Source organism: Ailuropoda melanoleuca, chromosome 1, assembly GCF_002007445.2.
Source record: "Ailuropoda melanoleuca isolate Jingjing chromosome 1, ASM200744v2, whole genome shotgun sequence".
NCBI lineage: Eukaryota > Metazoa > Chordata > Mammalia > Carnivora > Ursidae > Ailuropoda > Ailuropoda melanoleuca.
The window spans coordinates 101,595,893-101,615,621 of NC_048218.1; the positions used below are offsets into that span (position 1 = coordinate 101,595,893).

The 19,729-nt window shown below is 39.2% G+C and overlaps 1 protein-coding gene across 2 annotated transcripts in view; it reads right to left on the bottom strand.

Annotated features, from left to right (window-relative positions):
• MFSD1 (major facilitator superfamily domain containing 1) overlaps nt 1-19,279 on the bottom strand; it is a 24,120-nt gene extending 4,841 nt beyond the window's left edge. For both annotated transcript variants that reach the window (XM_011224422.3, XM_034663824.1), the window contains exons 1-13: nt 19,003-19,279; nt 17,124-17,176; nt 16,085-16,197; nt 13,740-13,782; nt 13,367-13,434; nt 11,705-11,813; nt 7,539-7,641; nt 5,321-5,419; nt 4,754-4,865; nt 3,565-3,621; nt 3,061-3,217; nt 1,691-1,788; nt 987-1,099 (exon numbers count right to left, since the gene is read on the bottom strand). In XM_011224422.3, the coding sequence (XP_011222724.1) occupies nt 987-1,099; nt 1,691-1,788; nt 3,061-3,217; nt 3,565-3,621; nt 4,754-4,865; nt 5,321-5,419; nt 7,539-7,641; nt 11,705-11,813; nt 13,367-13,434; nt 13,740-13,782; nt 16,085-16,197; nt 17,124-17,176; nt 19,003-19,174 (1,297 nt within the window). In that variant the 5' untranslated portion in view covers nt 19,175-19,279. The remainder of the gene's footprint in view (nt 1-986; nt 1,100-1,690; nt 1,789-3,060; nt 3,218-3,564; nt 3,622-4,753; nt 4,866-5,320; nt 5,420-7,538; nt 7,642-11,704; nt 11,814-13,366; nt 13,435-13,739; nt 13,783-16,084; nt 16,198-17,123; nt 17,177-19,002) is intronic.
• Between the last annotated feature and the right edge of the window lie 450 nt (nt 19,280-19,729).

Below are 19,729 nucleotides of genomic sequence, written 5' to 3' on the forward strand. Positions count from 1 at the left end.
CCCCCTGCTTGTGTTCCCTCTCTCGCTGGCTGTCTCTATCTCTGTCAAATAAATAAATAAAATCTTTAAAAAAAAAAAAAAAGAACCAAATAATATGGAATTGTGGATTGAAATTAAATCACGTGTTGCAGCATCAAAAACAGACAAAAAGACTTTCATGACCTAGTATTTTGAATTCTACATGACCCACTTTTTAAAAACAAATAATACATTTTTTAAACTTTGATGCACTTGCTTCTAAAATTATGAGATAATAAAATGCATTCAGGTATCTCATAACAATTATCTACAAATACCACATTTCGAGTATAAATTGTCTTTTACCCCGTAAATGTAAATGATAAAATCATCACTGGGGTTTGCCATTTTAAACACAAGTTAAAGCAAAAAGGACAACTTGATATGTTATATAAGATTTTTTTCCAGATGAACACAACTATCTGTATGGTGAAGCCTACCACAGGAAAATGCTAATTTATTTTTGTTGTTTTCAACAGTTTCCTAATACTTCCTATTTTTACCAATAAACCACTACAGGTAAACATTAAATAACAGGACCAAGAACAAAAGCAATTTAAAGTTGCCTAATGAATAAACCATAAGCACTCACACCCGAATCATACCAATGTCCACACATTCACAGCAGGGACATACTCACCATCCTTTAAAATGGTTTCACTTTAAAGAGGATAATGTTTTCTAAAAACCATAAATATTTAAAATAGAATATAAAGCAGATTCTACTACTACTTGTAAAAATTGGAATCTCCTAAAAAAATGCCTGTGAATCCTCAGAGAACCAGAAAGCCACCAGCTGGGAAAACTCTGACGCACAGACTAAGAAATACGCAAATCTGAGAGATACATCTTAGGGATTTGGTTTAAAAAAGGGAAAAAGAACAATAACAACAAAAACCTAAAAGTATAAATGAAAACATTCTGTTACACATTAAAAGAAACTAAACGTTGCCACATCACATACTTACAAGAAACGCAGGCAATGAAGAAAACTTCTAAAAACAAATATCCCCGAGTATCCAGTATCATGCCAGCAATGATGGAAACGATCGCCAACCCAAGATTCTGAATGGACTGCATGCTACAATTCAAGAAATATAAAAACATATTTCAATTTCGAAAGTCTTCACACACAGAGTAACAGATCACCTTAAATACTAGTATCTACAAACGACATACTATTATTAGTGTTAAGAGGTGTTTTTAACTAGTGACGACCTGATTAGGTATTTTCATCCCATGACTGTTTCTGCTACTAGATGTTCTGCTCAAAGGTAAGGGAACTTGTCTTACCATGTGCAATGAGCTCAACACTTTCCTGCTGAATAAAAGAGCTAAGTGATTACCAACCATGGGTGCAGTTTCCCCCTTTTGCCCTTTGGGCCAGAGACCAGAACTCAATTTCTCACTAAGAAGCCCTTAGATAAGCGGGCAGTCAATGGCATTGTCAGAAATCACTTCTGGGTTAGCTTGACACCAGGTCTCTTGCTGGAGGCTTTGAGCCTTTCTGTCACCACAATAATAATTACAAATAGGTTCAGTGACTTTCTAATGGTTTCCAGGTTCAGAGCTGTCCCAGAAGCCTGAAGATGACTAGATTCAGGAGACCTTGAGTTTTATATGATAATTAAATTGATGTAGCAGAGAGAGACATTATGGTGTAAACACTTACAAGCCATAGGCAGTTCCCAGCTGATGTTCAGGAACTACGAATGCCACCATTGGCCACAGTGCACAGGCAAGCAATGAATAGGACAGTCCCAGGAGACACTGTAGAAAGCGACACAGAAAAGGGTAAAGGTCTTAACATTAACCAAAAGGTGATTTTCCTTTGATGCAGATTAGCCAGAGTGACGTAATAGCAAATATATGAACATTCATGCAAATTTTATTGCAATTATGCTAAAACTCACATTTGATACAAAAAAGTGCTGACCCTAACAGTATCCCTCTGGTGACAAAATACACATACACACTGTCTTCACCATTGTATATTATATGCACATATAACTGACTGGGCCCCAGGGTACAATCAAGGACTAAGCAAGAAAATAAAATTAATTTGCAAAAAGTTACTACCAATGTTTCATGCAAGCTAATTTTCCCATATTTATTAACTACAAATTAAGCAATCAAGGCAACATCATGCCTTGGACTTGAAGTCCATTTTCTTACCTCGGGTCATCAACCCCTAACTGGAGGGCAGGGCAGAAAACTATCATCTAATGCTGACTTTTTCTTAGTTAAAAAAGAAACCTTATGATTTAATTTTAAATAAGATCATCTACACCCTACCATATTGGCAAAGACTGAAATAGGGCCAATGCCCAACATGGCTAGGATACTAAAAACGCACACACATTTGATAATTATTGGTAAAACCATAAATGGATAAGAACGTCTTAGAGAAGTTTCACAATGTCTATTAAGATGTTAAATGTGCAAAGCCTCTGCTATAGCATTTATACTTCCAGGAATCTGTCCTACGGAAATCTCACTAAGTGTACAACAAACATACGTGCCCAACATACTCTTTTATTAATAGGTAAGAAATGCAGCACTTAAGCCTGTGGTCTTTAAAATGACATTCTAAAGAACAGTAACAAGAACCAGATGAATTCATTATCACTTTTTAACCTTCTAAGGGTCAAAGACAAAAGAATGCAAAATCATGAATCCCGGGCTGATAGACTTTTTTTTTTTTTGCTACCTATGACGGAAGAATTTTTAAAAGAAGTACAGGAAAATAAATGGAGCTAATAAGCATTTTGGCTTTTATAAGACTACTTTATTTCAAATTCTATTTCAGCATTGCGATTACTGCGTTAAATAAACCAAATAAAATTAAAAATACCTTATTCATTAATAATTACCATTTACTTTAAAAACAGTTATTTTGTAGAAACTGAAATCAAGGCCTTGCTTTTCCCACTGGCACGAGCTCTGCTATCGGAGGAGTGGAGTGTGGCTCCTGACGTGCACTTTACGAGTCTCCCCGAAGCCCTGCGCCCCGCACCCCGCAAGCATCCAGAGTGACATTACCATAGCAATCCAAGGGTTCCACAGCGTGAAGGCCAGCATGATGTGGGCAGCAAGAGTGGTGACCACGGCACACAGAACCCAGATGATGTTCCTTCCTGTTTTATCCACCAGGAGCCCAAATATCGGGGACATGGGAGCTGATATGACATATACAATACTGCCCAGAGAATATAAAAGATATTTCATGAAATATATCACAGCTACCAAAAAAAAAAAAAAAAAAATTAAAAAAGTCCCTAAAACCATTAGGCAAAGGAAATCCTAGCTCATTTAATTTAGCATTCTTCTAAAATGGTCATGAGTAAACAGAAGTTTAAAGATTAAAGGGTGGTCCAAGATTTCTTTGGTTTTCCATTAATGCAAAGATGGTCTCTCAGGATCAAGCACCAATATAATCTTGGTTTCACACTATGCATGTGAAGTCACAGGTCTTTTTTGTCTCGTAGAACATTTGGTTATAATTACAGAGCCACGTAGTGAGCACTCACAGAATGAGTGAAATACCTGTTAATAGCACTTGCTTCCTGGGAAGAAAATCCAAATTTTTCTGTAAAGAAAACTCTAAAATAAAGAGAGAGAGAGAAAGAGAAATAAGCNAAGAAATAAGCATTTTAGAGAGAACTACTCTGTTTTTAATAAAAGCAAAAATAAAACTAAATAAAAATAACTCAAAGTTTAGTCAACTTTTCCTTCTTGATACTGTTTTCCCACCTTATTTAACATTCAGCTTTAAGCAACTGGCACTAAAGCTTTAGGGTTTATGTAAATACTTCACTAACTAAATAAAATACACTGATGTTGACTTTTTCATTTTATCATTATTAAAAGATTTTATTTATTTAATTTATTTATTTGAGAGAGCGGGACAGAGAGCACAAGCGGAGGGGAAGGACAGAGGGAGAGGGAAAAGCAGGCTCCCGCTAAGCAAGGAGCCCAATGCGGAACTCGATCCCAGGACCCTGGGATCATGACCTGAGCTGAAGGCAGATGCTTAACTGACTGAGCCACCCAGGCACCCCCATTTTTTTCATTTTAAATAAACAGCAAACAGTACACATAACTTTTCAGAAAACCAAATGAATTACTACATGAAATTAAGAGCGCTTCTTTTCCTTAAAGTGGGACTGGATAGGTTCTTTGCAAAATAATGCCTAGAGTTCGTTTCGAATTACTGAAAACAGTCTGAATTTAAAGGTTCCCATTACAAAGACACACCTCCTATAAACACACTCACACGCTGCTCTGTTTGAGCAGCTGCCAGTGGAAAGGGAGAGCTAAGTGATAGCACAAGTAAGAATTTAATTTTGAACCCTGGCATAATTATAGTCCTAGCAAATGGAAATGTGCCCAGGCATAACAAGCCAAAGCACTGTTTGCATTCTTAAGAATAGGCTTCGAAACAAAAGACTAAAGAGGAAATAAAAAAGAATACTATCCAATACAAAGCATTAAAATAAATCTATATTATAAATCAAAAACTATTAGGTATTTCATCAAAAAAATAATGGAAGTATTAAGCCAAATACTAAACCTTAAGCTAAGAAAATGTTACATCCCAGGATGTAAAATAATTCCTACGTAAATATAAACTATAACCAGAAAAGCAAGATTTATAGCTAAAAAAACTACATTTGGGTGATTAAATTCTCATTATTGCTTCAGCAACAAAAATGGAAGGCTGGAGAATACTCACTTCCCAAGTCCGATAAAAGGGAACACTGCCACATAATAGCAGACGCAGATGGTAAATATCAGCCACAGGGGTAAGGAGAAGTCCTTCACATCAGTTAACTTAATAACTTCACCTTGGAAAGAAAAGGAAGAAGTTACCAGCATAATTTTGCATACTTAGGTCAGGATTATTTTTCTTTTATCATGTGATTAACCTTTGCCATTCAGTTTACAAAATACTTTTCTTAGTAAATTACTGGAACATAGCTTCTGGGAAAACCTAAAAAGACATGAGAAAAAAACAAAATCTAAGATTAGCGTCTACTTCCCTGCTGTCTTCCAGGAACATTCATCATTTTGCAAATACACAAAGTGCAATCAAGAATGTAAATTCTGCCAAAAGCACTTAAGGGAAAAAAATATACCCCAAAATTTAGACAAGTAGAAATAGATTGGAAAATAAAAAATAAAAAACATGTATTAAGCCTCACTGGGCTCACAACACTACATTATGAACTTATCTCATTATAAACGACCTTCAAAGGTCTACAATTCCCCAAAGCCCCATTTTTCTTGCGTTTAGACTTACCTGTTTTTCCTTGTGCTTTATGAAGGATTCTCTCTGCTCTCTGATCCAAGTAAGCAAGAACCAAGGCACAGATTAGTGAAAGTATACATGTTATACCCCCTATAATAAAAAGAGAGAGAGAGAGAGATTTTTAAAAGAGAACAACTGAAGGTTCCCAAGAGGCAGTACCTTACAGTAACAGCAGAAAACTCAGCAAATGAAACAGATGGCATCTAGACACATTTAAGAAAATCCTACAATTACTAAACAGGACAGAAGGAAAAAAACAGCATGTGATAAGTACTCAACAGACAACAGTGACTCTTACTATATTATTTCCCAGTAGGAGGTTGGAGACTAGAGGGCAAAGATTAGAACATACTAGTCTAGTCTTGTAATGCAGAATACAGACTTTAAGAAAGTGGATGACAGCTAGCAAATCTGTACTATTTCTTAACTAAGTCTAAGCATGATTATTGACAGATGCCAGAGGGAAAAAATTATAAAAGCAAAGTGATTCTGTGATCATCACATCTTCCTCTTGATTCCTTCCCAAAGTCTGTAATCCTTGCTCCTACCCTTTGGCAGCCCAAAGGGCCCCACCCTTCCACAGCATCGCTCAGCCAGGCTCTCCTTCCTTCCTTTGTGTAATCAGCATTACTCACTAATGCTGATCTCGTAACATTAAAGCAAATCAGGATAGAGAGTAAATAAAGTTTACACTTCTCAAGATTTTTAAAAGAAGCTCAATAAAATAATGTGGTCTAGCTGAAAATTGTTAAATAAAGGTCAGGGGATGTGGGTTTTACTTCTGCCACAAGCTGAATGGTGTTGAACACAGACTTAACCTCTCAGGGCTTCAACCTCTCCATCTGTAAAATCAGAGGCTTTGACTTGATGGCACAGATCTTTTCTGGCGCTAAAATTCTTTATAATTCTTAAATTCTCCATTGTGGAGAGGACTGGAAGGAATACTGAAGAGCATCTAAGAGTAAGAAAAAGAGGTTTTAAGTAAGGCAAGGGATTTGAGAGGGCAGGGAGGAAAGGAGAAGCCTCTAGACACAGGCTGCCTGTTCAAGATTTCCTCTCCACTGGGGCGGCTGGGTGGCACAGCGGTTAAGCGTCTGCCTTTGGCTCAGGGCGTGATCCCGGCGTTATGGGATCGAGCCCCAACATCAGGCTCCTCTGCTATGAGCCTGCTTCTTCCTCTCCCACTCCCCCTGCTTGTGTTCCCTCTCTCGCTGGCTGTCTCTATCTCTGTCGAATAAATAAAAATAAAATCTTTATGAAAACACACAGTGAGGGACTCCTGGGTGGCTCAGTCGGTTAAGCATCTGCCTCCAAGGAACTATAAGGAATAAAAGATGGCACAGAATGTTCACCTCACCATCCCACAGATCTTTGTAGGGCTCTGCAAATGGCCCTCTTACCCACTATGGGGCTCAGTTACAAAAAGCCACTGCTCAGAGAAAAGCACAGGTGGGAACCCAGAAGACCTTACATGGTTCTCAGTGATCCACCCAGCAACCAGCATAACCAAATCTTACCTAACAGAACTTAGGCCAGAAGGGACCTATACACTTTTAGTCAAACACCTGAAATTTTACAGAAAAGAAAACTGAGACACAGAGGTTAACTTCCTTGTCCAAGATGACAGAACTAGTTAAAGCCAGCACTAGAACCCAGACTCCCAACTTAGTAGATTTCCCACCACATCACATCACCTCTAATGCCTATAAAATCTTAGCTCCATAGTATACTAATTGAATTTGATCAAAAGGAAATAATTATCCCTCTGCTATAGACTAGTAATACCTTACATGTACAAAATCTCTGTTTTCAGAGTTTTCAAATACACCCTCTTATTTGCTCATCATGACAAAGATGAGGTAAATAACGTGGGACAAAATCCTCCATTTTAAGAAAATGGAAATACTGGGTGTTATACGCAACTAATGAATCATGGAACTTTACATCAAAAACCAGGGATGTACTGTATGGTGGCTAACATAATTTTAAAAATATTATTATTAAAAAAAAAACAAAGAAAATGGAAATAGTAACACAAACTGGGTGAATAATTTACTACTCCTAGTTAGGTCCAAGAACTCATGAACTGTTCAGGCAAAACTATAACCAAAGTGATCTAACCCCTCCAGTGTTCTTCCCTCTCTGCCACCATACTTCCTATGATATGCTTTCAGAAGAGACAAAACAAGGGATATCAGGAACCACCAACCAATCATAAGTGTGATCCCAAGGGTTGTGTGACCAGCAGAACCCAATGAAGCTTCAACCTTAGAATACAGCCATCCCATGAGATTCATGTTTACTGTACTTCCCTGAAAGAGAAGGAAAAAACATTTCACTTATATATACTCTGCCTTGTTCAATAAAGGATGTGAGATGGCTAGGAGAAACAGGTATAACAGGATCCAGATTAAACAAGAGCTAAATTTTTTTACAAAACACTACTAGGAAAAAACTAACAAACTAAGATAAAGCCACAGATAAGATTACTGCACACGCAAAAAAAAATTGCTAATTTATAGAAAATGCTAATTAATTGAAAACAGCACAATACATTTAGAATTTTCTAGCAGCAAAAGCAAAAATGAAACAATGAGTGACAAAATTCTCAGGGTACGTAAGAATAAAATAAACTTTCACTCAGAAAAAGCACAGCCTTTGCTTATACTGACATCTTTTTTTATAATACTTTTTTATTATATTATGTTAGTCACCATACAGTACATCCCCAGTTTTTGATGTAAAGTTCTATGATTCATGGACATCTTAAAAAAAATTCATCCTATCCATATGAAGACAATAAAAGTTACAGAAGATAATATCCTCATTCGCTTATTCATTCAGCAATTACTGAGCCCTGATTAAAGCAGTCACTGCTCTAGCTACTGGGACTATAACAAAGAACAAAACAGAAAAATCTCCAGCCTTCATAAAGCTTACATTTCAGTGGAGTAGAGAGGTAAAATACATAGATTAAATTGTGGTAAGTACTATTAAAAATAAGGGGGGAAATAAAAGCAGGGAAGGAGAGGAGAACGTAAAGGGGTGGAGGCCTCACTGAGATTGTGCCTTTGAGTAAAAACTGGAAGGAAGCTAGCCACAAGGTGATCTGGGAGAAGGACAGAGCATCCAGGCAGAAGGAACAGCCGGTGCAAAGGCCCTGACAGTGCACACGGCGGCATGCTCAGGAACAGTCAGGAGGGCAGAGACTGAAACAGAGTAAAGGAAGAAGACAGAACATGAGAGATCCCTGGAGAGAAAATGGTGGGGAAGCAGGTTATAGGTAATAATACAGACTTCTGGATTTTATTCTGTGTGAGATGGGAAGCCACTGGGGTTTTGAGTAGAGAAGTGGCAGGATTCCATACATTTTAACAGATTTGCTCTGGCTGCGATATCCAAGAGATTACAAGTGGGGATGAAGGTGGAAGTGAAGACATGCATTGGGGGGGCTACAGCAATAATCCAGAACAGAGATGATGGGTCTTGGACTAGGGTGGCTAGCAGTGGGCATGGTGAGAAGTGGTCACAATATGGATATATTTTGATGGTAAAGCTAATAGGACTTGCCAATGGAAAATACATGCTGTGGGGGTGAGGAGTAATTTAAGATGACACCTTAGGTTTTGCCTGAGCAACTGGAAGAAAAGAGTTGCCCATAACTGAGGATGAGAAAACTACAGCATGAGCTGGTTTGGGGGGGTCATAGGTAGAAAATCAAGAGCTCGCTTTGGCCATATCAGGTCTGATGTGCCTACTAGACATCCAAGTGGAAATGTCAAGTAGGAAGCTGCATTAAAGGGTGTGGAATTCAGGGCAAAGGCCTGGACACGTGATACAAATTCAGGAGCAAAGACATGCTATTTAAAACTTCAAAACTACATGAGATCACCAAGGAGATAAGTGTGAAAAGAAAAGAGAAGATATCCAATAACCATGTCCTAGGGCACCCCAACATTTACAAGTTCAGAAGATTGAGATGGAACTAGCAAAACGGGCTGAAGGAGAAAACAGAAGGCAAGAGGGAAACTAAGAGACGGTAGTGTCCTGGAACGCAAGAGAAGGAATCAAGGTGGGGGAATGTCAACTGTGCTAAATTCTATTACTGACAGGTCAGACACTAAAGACTGAAAAATGAACACGTTCTCACAGCAAACACAGTAGCAAATTTCACGCAGCTATTTCTTACAAGATGTTAACTTACAGCATTACTCAAATGAGCAATAAGGTGTAAAGGAGACCTACTGGAAACTTTCCTCAATACCATTGAAAATAAAAGCTTCTCAAAGACAGGGATGTTGCCTTAAAAATCCTTTAATTCTAAAATGCCGAACATGACATGGCTTAGCAAGTACTCTATAAATATTCGCTGAAATAATGAGTTTAAAAGTAACAAATTACAAACGAGAATCAAAAGGGTGCTGAACTTCCAACCCCCAGTAAGATATAAATAATAAGTGAGGAGTCCACTGCCTAAAGGTGTAACGGTAACAGATCCAGTGTCCAAAATGGACGAACTCACAGCTCAGGCTACAGAAAAATCATGGAGAGGTAAAGCCAGAATCTCTGTGACCATTCTGAATATGCACAGGGGCAAGGGAAGCGCAAAAATACTGAAACCCCATCTACCCCAGCAGCTCTGTTATGGGATCCTTTGGTCTCATGGGTCTCACAAAGACCCTAAGCACAGAAATCAGGTCAAAGCTGAGCCACCCTGGCTGAAGAGGAGGTAGCTACTTGAGGTCTGGTTCACTCCACCTCCTCCTCAGGTCCTTCCATCACCCCAGTAACCTCCAGCCTGCATCCTCGAAGCCCCTGAGAGTCCTTTCTAAACACTAGGGCTTTCAGAATGCAGCTCAATGGATTAGAGCTAATTTGTGACAACACAGAAAAGAATCTGAAGACCACCAGTAGCCACAATGATGTCACCAAGATTGTATCTTACTTCCTTCTTCGATAAGTTATTAGACAACAAGACCCACAAACTGCCACAGATATACCTTGGCTTGCACAAGATACATAATGAGATACTCAGAATATCCTTGTGGATAAAATTTAGACAGTATGCGAAACCACAATAGCTAAGAATTACAAATTAAAGTCCTATTTAGGTGTTTCCAATCAAAAATGATTTTTTAAGTAATAATAGTCTCTACTATCAAAGCTATAATAAAAACGATCCTTTCATATCCCACAGATGAGGATGTAAACATCGCTGAAAGGATAAGACTATTGTTCTAAGAAACCCTAACAAATCCTCTTGACTCAATTCCATTCCTAGCAACCTAGCTTCAGCATACAATCAGAGATGCAGACAAGTTGTACAGTGTCACACAGCAGCGCTATCTATAATGGCCGAAAAATTAGAACGAACTCACATGCACCAAAATCACAAAAATGTTATATAGATTACATGCGTACCTTATACATTTCATATAATGAAATAATACTTTAAAAACTTTTTGTACTGGATTTCTTCTTCCCTAAGAATATGTTGCAAGCATTTTCAGGCCATAACTAGTCTTTGGAATCTTGATCTTCAATGGCGAGGATTTTTTTTTTTTAAAACCTCTATCCATAGGAGTTTAGGAGGGGGAAAAAACCTAACAGGGTTTGGGATGGCCAAACACCTTACAGTCTGTATTAATAAAAGCAAAATGTTGTTTCCGAGTGCCCTCTCTCAGCCCAAACCTGAAACACCATGAACATTTCCAGGTTCCAAAAGCTGGGAAAAGTACCGAACACCTGCAGTAAGCCCAGGAAGGTGGAAGCACGATGGCCAAGGAACTGAGACCCATGTCATGTGGCCTAGACAACCACAGGAAATGAGCATGTCTGACGAAGAACTTAAAAGCTATTTTTATAAGCAAAGTGCTGGTGCACAAAAGAGGAAATAAATATTAACTGGAGGGGAAAAGTGGGAACGATGAGAAAAAGCTACTTGAGGAGGCAATTTCATCTCGATGTGAGGCTGAGCTTCATAAAGCTACCTGAAGTAGAGAAGCTGCCCGATCACACAGTGACTGAGCTTCCAATCACTAGAAATGTCCAGGGAGAGTCCGGAAGACTTCCATACCACGGATGCCAAAAATGGGCAAAGGGTATTAGATGACGAAACCTGTAAGATCCCTCCCAATGCTTAGATTCTTCAAACTAATGAATGCACAATTAGTCTTCTTAGACTGTTTCCTAAGTGAAGTAAGGTTAAAAATGCCTTAAAGTAAGGTAAATGCTTTACTATGATCTACAGATATATATAAAAAATCAATATCTAATATAGCGAGCAAAAACACACTTCATCCCATTATTTTTAAGAGACAATTATAAGATTAAATCTCGACTTCCTGTTGGCTTCATTAGATTTGTCATACTTACAATTCTAGCCATACTAAGTTGGAGTCCAAACACCAGGTTTAATTCTTTGCCTTTAAACCAACCCACAGCGTATGTATTTTGGGCAACTGCTAAGGACTCCCCACCAACCCTACAAATGAGAAAAGGAAGAAAAGTTAGCGCTTTTACAGAAATGCCACAGTTAGCAATGCAAGTTTAAAATTTTGACACCTCTCCTATCAAAAGGTGTCCCCACCCCTGAATCTAGGTGGGTAGACTGCTTGCATCAGTATAATATGGTGGAAGTGGTGCTGCGTAATCAAATCTGACATCTGCCTTTTCACTCAAACATTCACACTTGAAGCCTTGAGCCATCTTGTAAGAAGTCCAACTACCCTCAGTACATCATGCTATGAAAAAGCCAAGCCACACGGACAGGCCACATTTAGACACTCCATCCAGCAGTGCTAGTCTTCAAGTTGTCCCAACCCCAGAATGAGACATGTGAGTCAACAAGCTTTCAGAGGATTTCAGCACCCAACCTTCTATGAATCTTTTGCACTAAGGCTCCAGACATCTGGTACACAGACAAGCCATCCATGCTATACCCTGTTCAAATGCCTGACCCACAAAGTCCACAAGCACACTGTAACAGCTGTATGACACTGCTAATTTTGGGGACTGTGGTATGCCACAATAATAACCACGACCTATAATAAAAGGAGTCTGGGTTACGTCACCACCTATGCTATATAAAATGTTCATATGGGAAGAGTGGTTCATACTTTGTGGAAACATAAAAATTCACATTTTTCAGGCCAATACCATCCATATTCCAAATTTTCCTACTTCCCGGGTTCTAACTTTCATTCTGTAAGTTCTACATATTGACCACTCCCCTCTAGGCCTTTAGTTAGGCGATTCTCCACCATATCCTAACACTGAGCCCTCCTTACTCTGTCCTAATCCAAAAATATTCCCCTTTTCTTCTACTAATCCAAACCCTATACTGATGTCAAGACATACTTCATCCGAGAGGCCATTTCTGACCACACCTCCATTTCTGGATCCCTTTCATATTTTTATATACTTTTTGTTTCCTTCTATTTCACCAAGAGTACTTTCTGGGGTACATTACATATGTCTACATGGCCCCAGTACTTACAAAAAAGCTTAAATAAGTTATGTCATCTGCATCTCTCAGGACAAGAAGCCCAAGGCTGGACTCAGAATGGATATATTGAACAGACACTGAAATTTATGAAGAATAATCAGTCTATTAGTATTTTGCTCATTCAAGCCTCTTTAACAGGGTTCAAAAGGACCTGCACATTTATCCACTAAGAAACAGCAAAATGTCCATAAATCATCAACCTAGCAATCATCAGTCTATACTTTTCTAAGTGAGGTTTAAATAAGTCTTTAATACAACAAAAAACAAAACATCCAGAAAAAATATCATTTCTGGAGAACTATTTAATATTCAAACCCCAAACAGAGTTAACTACGACCACTCAAAATTGTTGCTTACTTTAAAGGAAAAGTAAGACAATAAACAGTCTTGTGTATATATAGCTAGATTTCAAGGATTTGAAGTAATTCTCCAGAAAAGACAGAAACATATTTTTGTGAATCTTTAGTAAATTGATAGGTAAACATTAAAACAGTAATATACTAGGATGAATGAAATTATTCATAACTTACCCAAACACAAACCTTCCAAATTCCATCAGCCAAAAAGCATTAAATATTCCACCCAGAGCAAAAATCACCTACAACATAGAATATAAATGTAGAATCAATGAAAAAGTAAAGTACTCAAGAGAAATAAGTAACTTATAATGAATTACAACTTCTATAATGGTTTTAACATTCCTTCTTGGTAAATCTGTGAAATTTAAATATTAATGTTCATCTATCTCAAGGTTTAAAAGGGACCATACATTACGGTACACGGGCATTTATGGACCCTGCTTAATTAAGTCAGGCATTCAATAAACACATTTTTGCTGGTGGAATCAGACAAGAATTCAAAAGTCACTGTTACATAATCAATGAATGTTTTGAACTTTCTCACCTGTCCAATGCAAACAAAGCAGCTAAAAATAATGGTGCCCCATCTGTTAGAGAGAGAAAGAATGAATTAAGAGTATGTCACCAAGTCCTTCAGTGATAATTCTTCAGGTCTTCCTTGACCTCTATATATTCCCTCCAAGGAAAGAAAAATGAAGTGCTGGTCTGCCTCTAAAGTCAGCAGCTTTCCCAGGCTAAACGTTAATCTATAGAAATCTTGACTTCCAAGGGGATTCCAGAGGCTTCAGTAATGGCGTATGTTAACTTAAACCATTATCATCTCTTAAACAAACAAAACTTGTTAAATAATCTTCAAGAAGTTCCCAGGGTTCCCACTTAAAAATCGACATTCTTGGGGTGCCTGGGTGGCTCAGTCAGTTAAGCATCCAACTCTTGGTTTCAGCTCATCATGATCTCAGTGTGGTGAGATGGAGCCCGGCATCAGGCTCCACGCTCAGTGCTGCCTGAGAATCTCTCTCCCCCTCTGCCCCTCCCCTACATGCACTTGGATATTCTTTATAAAATTACTATTAAGGGTTTAGAATTTATTCCAAGATTAGGGGCGCCTGGGTGGCACAGCGGTTAAGCGTCTGCCTTCGGCTCAGGGCGTGATCCCGGCGTTATGGGATCGAGCCCCACATCAGGCTCCTCCGCTATGAGCCTGCTTCTTCCTCTCCCACTCCCTCTGCTTGTGTTCCCTCTCTCAGGCTGTCTCTATCTCTGTCAAATAAATAAATAAAATCTTAAAAAAAAAAAAAAGAATTTATTCCAAGATTAAGTAATTTTAAGCGGTTATAATTCCTGATAACTAGAAACCTTTTAGTTTATTGATTTTTTTGTTTTTCTTTGAGTATAGTTGATACAGTGTTATAATACTTTCAAGTATACAACATAGTGATTTGACAAGTTTATACGTTATACTATGTTCACCACAAGTACAGCTACCATCTGTCATCATATAACAATTTCAATATCATTACCTATATTCCTTATGCTGTGCCTTTTATTCCTGTGACTTATTCATTGCATAACTAGAAGCCTGTATCTTTCACTCCCCTTAACCCATTTTGGCCAACCCTCCATGCCCTCCCCTCTGGCAACAATCACTTTGTTTTCTGTATAGATATGATTCTTTTTTTTTGTTTATTCATTTGTTGTTTGTTTTGTTTTCTTAGTGAAATCATATGGTATTTGTCTTTCTCTGTCGGACTTATTTCCCTTAGCATAATAACTATTTTTAAAAGGACAAACACCAACCAAGTCAATACAATTACAAATCTGCCCACTCACACATTCTATGCTTCGAATATCTGATTGTTTCCCCAGAGTAATAAAATGCCAGTGTTAGAAGAGCCCTTAAAGATTCTATGAGTAAACCATACTTCTGAAACTCAAATCCCTCTCAAATCCTTGTGAAATGGCCATCCCACATTCTACTGAATGTTCTCTAGCACTAGAAAACTTGCTTTGGTTCCAAGGCAATTCATGGCCCCTCATCAAACTAACCAAGCAAAGTCTTCATCATACTAAGTAGAATCTGTGCCCCTGAAGTTTCAAGCTAATTCTATCCCTTCAGATCAAGCAGAATAAATTTAATTCCTCCTTTATGCTTAGCCCTTCAAAATTTTTAAGTCCCCAAGTCTAAACACTTTGTTTCTTCAATCCTTTTCCAACAGACATGGCTGGAAGATACTTCATCATTTTTCCCTCTGCCTTCTGAAATATTCCCAGACTGCATCCCTCTTTAAGTCTCCACTAACAATACATACACAACCATAAGGATGAAAAGTGACAAAGCTTAAAAAGTTATTCCTTCCTCAGCATCTAACAGAAGTGGCCACAAAAAACTCAATGCCCAAGGTGGAAAGAGAAAATCTCACTGGGGCTGGGAGTGACAAATATTATATATGTGCCAAATACTATACATTTATCTCTTTCAGCCCCTGTAACTACCTTGTAAGGCAGGAATTATTACCATACTTTACCGATAAAGAAACCAAAGCTCAGGAAGCTAAGCACAGCTCCGAATAGGAAGCTGAACAAGTGGCAGCAATGAGATTCATACCCTGGTTTGCCTAATCCTAAGTGAGGACATAATTTACACCTTTAGGTAACTGAGTTACCATATTCCATGAGTAGCATTTACTAGACCCAACCTTAACTGAAATACCAACCAAGTTTCAAAATCCAACTCCAGGAAAATATAAAAACCATTAAAAAAAAAAAAACTAATGCAGATTATCACAGTCAATACAGAATTTTATTCAGTTCTTTACAGAAATATCTCAATCTAATTCCATGCTTTCCTAATAATATTTTACCCACAGGTGAGATGTTTTTCAAGCTTACCGTATTCCAAATACTCGGTCTATCAAAAAGCCACCAAAAAAACACAAAACTACATTGGGCCAAGAATACCAGGCATACAGCAGCATGAATTTCGTTGTATTCACCTGCATATCCTATATGGGAAGAAAATAAAACTATTTTTTTCCAAACAGTTAAGTTTAGCAACAAATCGAAACATTCTTTTTGTGTAGAACAGGAATTTCTTAATCATTTGTCGTCACTAACAGCTTCGAGAATCTCATGACAGCTATGGCCCCTGCCCCAGAAAAATGGTCACACCTGAGATCCCTGAGAACTTCCTAGGTCCACATGCCTCTCAGAGGCTTCATGGAGTCCAGGATCAATTAGATCCTCCATTACTGGAACCATCTCCATCTGCATCTGCCTGTATCTTCCACATTCTTATTCCCATTACACTATATGCACTGGTGATCCCCCCACATGGAAAAAGATAATCTTAGCCCATCCCTACCCCCCACCCACTAAATCCTACCTTCTTTCCCTTTCATTCTAGAATGTGAAGGGCCAATCTATTTCTTCCTGTCCAAAAGTAAAAACCTTAAAAAGAAAAAACTATCTGAATACATAAGAAACTGAATATCAAATGTATTTTTACAAAACCAACTAAAAATGCTGACATGGAGAATCCTCTGCAGTCACACCCACATTTAAAAAATTAAAGAACAATAACAAAGACATATTTAAGAAAGCAAAAAGCTATCCTACCGAATCATTTGTCATTCAGATGATTATGCAATTGGAAAGTGAACTGCAAAAAAAATCTGCTAATACTTTTTGGCAATTCTGTGAAAATAGCACGTAATTATTTAAAGTGTAAAACAGTATCTAGTCACAAGTGGTATAAATGAATTCTTCGTGGCCACTCATTCCAACTCAAGAACACTACAGATTGACTACAGATGTTAAAATGGATTCAATGGACCATGTTTCAGACTAGGCAATCTGAGACCCGAGGATGCCTCAACAGCTATCCCTACTTCAGAGCCAACAAAAGAAACAAAGTGAAAAATCAACTTACCCGTTTAACCTGAGTCTGAAGGGCAGCAGGATTATCATAGCAAAAATAGCTGCCTAGAGTAAGGAAGCGCAAACATTTTATAAGTAATAATACTGCCCATATAAAAGTTTCAAGTTGCAAATATTATTCAACTGGTGATTTTCAATGCTTATATGAGGGGCTCAAAGACTGACACCATGGACCACTTCCCTTTCACTAATATTTTCTAAGTTGTATCCAGATAATGCAGAGAAAACATGCCAAATCATTTACAAATTATTTTTGTGCATATACAGCAAATATTGGGAATCTAGATTAAGAAGTTAATCAATAACTAATTGTCATTTCACCTACATCACGCTTCATGTGTCTATTATTTTTTTAGCATCTTCATGAAGCAGCTCTATTTTCCTTATTTAAAGCTACCAAAACACACACACTAAAGATTTCACAAACATCCCCAGCAGCTTCCTAATAACGTAACGTGAGGTCACCACTTACCATTAGAGCACAGGAATGGAGTTTAACTACTCTGACTGAATCAATATTTGAAACAATAATCTAGGTCTACAAACAAAATACCCAAGATCAAATACTGCAGTGAATACAGCCCCAGGATTGAAGAAAAAACAGAGTTCTAAAAGATTAAACTAAAACACGATGATCATGTCTGTTGGGGGTAATAAAGAAATGTAGAGAGGTCTGACATTCATGCGCTCAGATTTAAGTAATATGACAGATTTTTAGTGGGCTACAAGACAATACTGCACCATTTCCTCATTCTCTCTAGAAGTACATATTAGGAGCTACCAGTTCAAAAGAGAGCAGATTATCATCATAAAGATATGAATTTGGCTTCTAAAACCAGGCAGTTAACCATAATTTACCCAAAATAATCAGTCTGCTTGAGTAGGGGCAATTTTAACTGTTTTGTGTGTTCTGGTTTTTGGCTTCTAAACCCAGGAGGTTGTGATTCCTGCTTTCATTGCTGTAAAGGATACCAGTGCTATGCTTTAAAGCTATAGGATAGGCATCATCTTTCCACAAAGTGTGAGGGAAGGGGTGAACCAAGAGTTGCAAAGAAACTAAGCCCAAAGCATCCTTCATGCCTCTTTACGTATTCCAGCAGCAGCACAAAGTTACCCACCATAATGTTTCTATACCTGTTGACTACACAGGTTCTAGCGAGCGCCCTGAAAAACACATTACCTCCATACCATACCACACTGACATCAGAACGCTGCTGAATACACCAGTTGCAGGAATACACGCATGCTTTAGAAATAACTCAAGAAACTTGTTTTCAGAGTCAGATTTCGTAACTGAAACCAAATACCGCCAAGACTACCACAAGTCGAGTCCGGTATGGTTACGTCACTAGTGGCAGAGCGGAAGAGTACGAGAACACATCTACTCACTGAAGCTATCAGCAAGACACATTCATATATTTACCCAAAGACGATGAGAAGCAAATAGTAGACGGCTAACGTGTTAGTCATTTAAAAGGGGGAGTGCTTAGGGGTGGGTAGCTCAATCTTTCTGAATTCCTTCTTAACAGTATATCAACAGGAGCTTTGGCGAAATAGGGATTCCTTCACATCTATGGCCCCAAAGGGCGAGCTGCTAGCCTCTGGGACTTCTTGGAGGGCGAAAGAGTGGGACAAAACTCGCCCAGCTCAGTCCCCTGACCTCCACCTCCGAGAAGCCGAAGAGCTAGCTAACAACGTCCACAGGCTTGAATGGAGTCGCGAAGGGCGGGGCAGGGAAGCGCAGGAGCTTAAGCAAGAAGCTGCACTGAGGCCCCGTGGCATCTCTGAGCTCAGTGAGGATCTCCGGGCTCCCAGAGAAAATCGGAAATTTCTGGATTAGCAGCCCCACCCCACCCGGCCAGACGGCTCACCGAAGCCTAGGAAGCACATCAGCAACAGCACCAAAAGCCGGTGCGCCAGGCGACTAGGGTCGCAAAGGGCCGGCAGCGCTCCGGGGACGGCTGGGACCGCAGGCGCTCCTCTGCCATCCTCACTGGGGCCGCCTTCCAACAGCGCCCGCGCTTCCTCATCGTCCTCTTCCATTGGGCCGGTGGAAGACCGGGATGCGGGAATGTTAACTCGGAGAAAAAGCTACACTGCCCGAGCTCAATCAAGAATGTGGTCACGTGTCCACTCTCGCTCACGTGACGCCACGGCAGGTCACGCAGAGCCAAGCTCACGTGAATGGCCCTGATCACGTGGCGAGCAGAACCGGCAGAACCGGTAAGTAAGAAGGAGGCGGAGTTTTGCCATTCGTTTTCTTTGGGCAACTGTTAAGATTTCCAGCATCGGCCTTCCACCGTGGAGAGCACTCTTCTTTTGTATCGTGCCTTGTCCTCATGGCAGACCCTGCGCAGCTCCACCAGGGGAAAGTGCGGGCCTCGCGCCGGGTCGAAGCCAGGCTCCTCCTGCGCAATCCGATGTGGGCTGGAGACACGAAAAGACGGGCCACCCTTCTCGCAGCCTTGCTCTCCTCGGCCTCTTTGACCGCTCTTAATATTAATACGTTTGCTTGAACACCTAATAATGTGTCAAGTGACATGCCCGGTACTGGGAATAAAATGTAATGAGACGAGCTCTCGGACCTCAAAGAGTTTA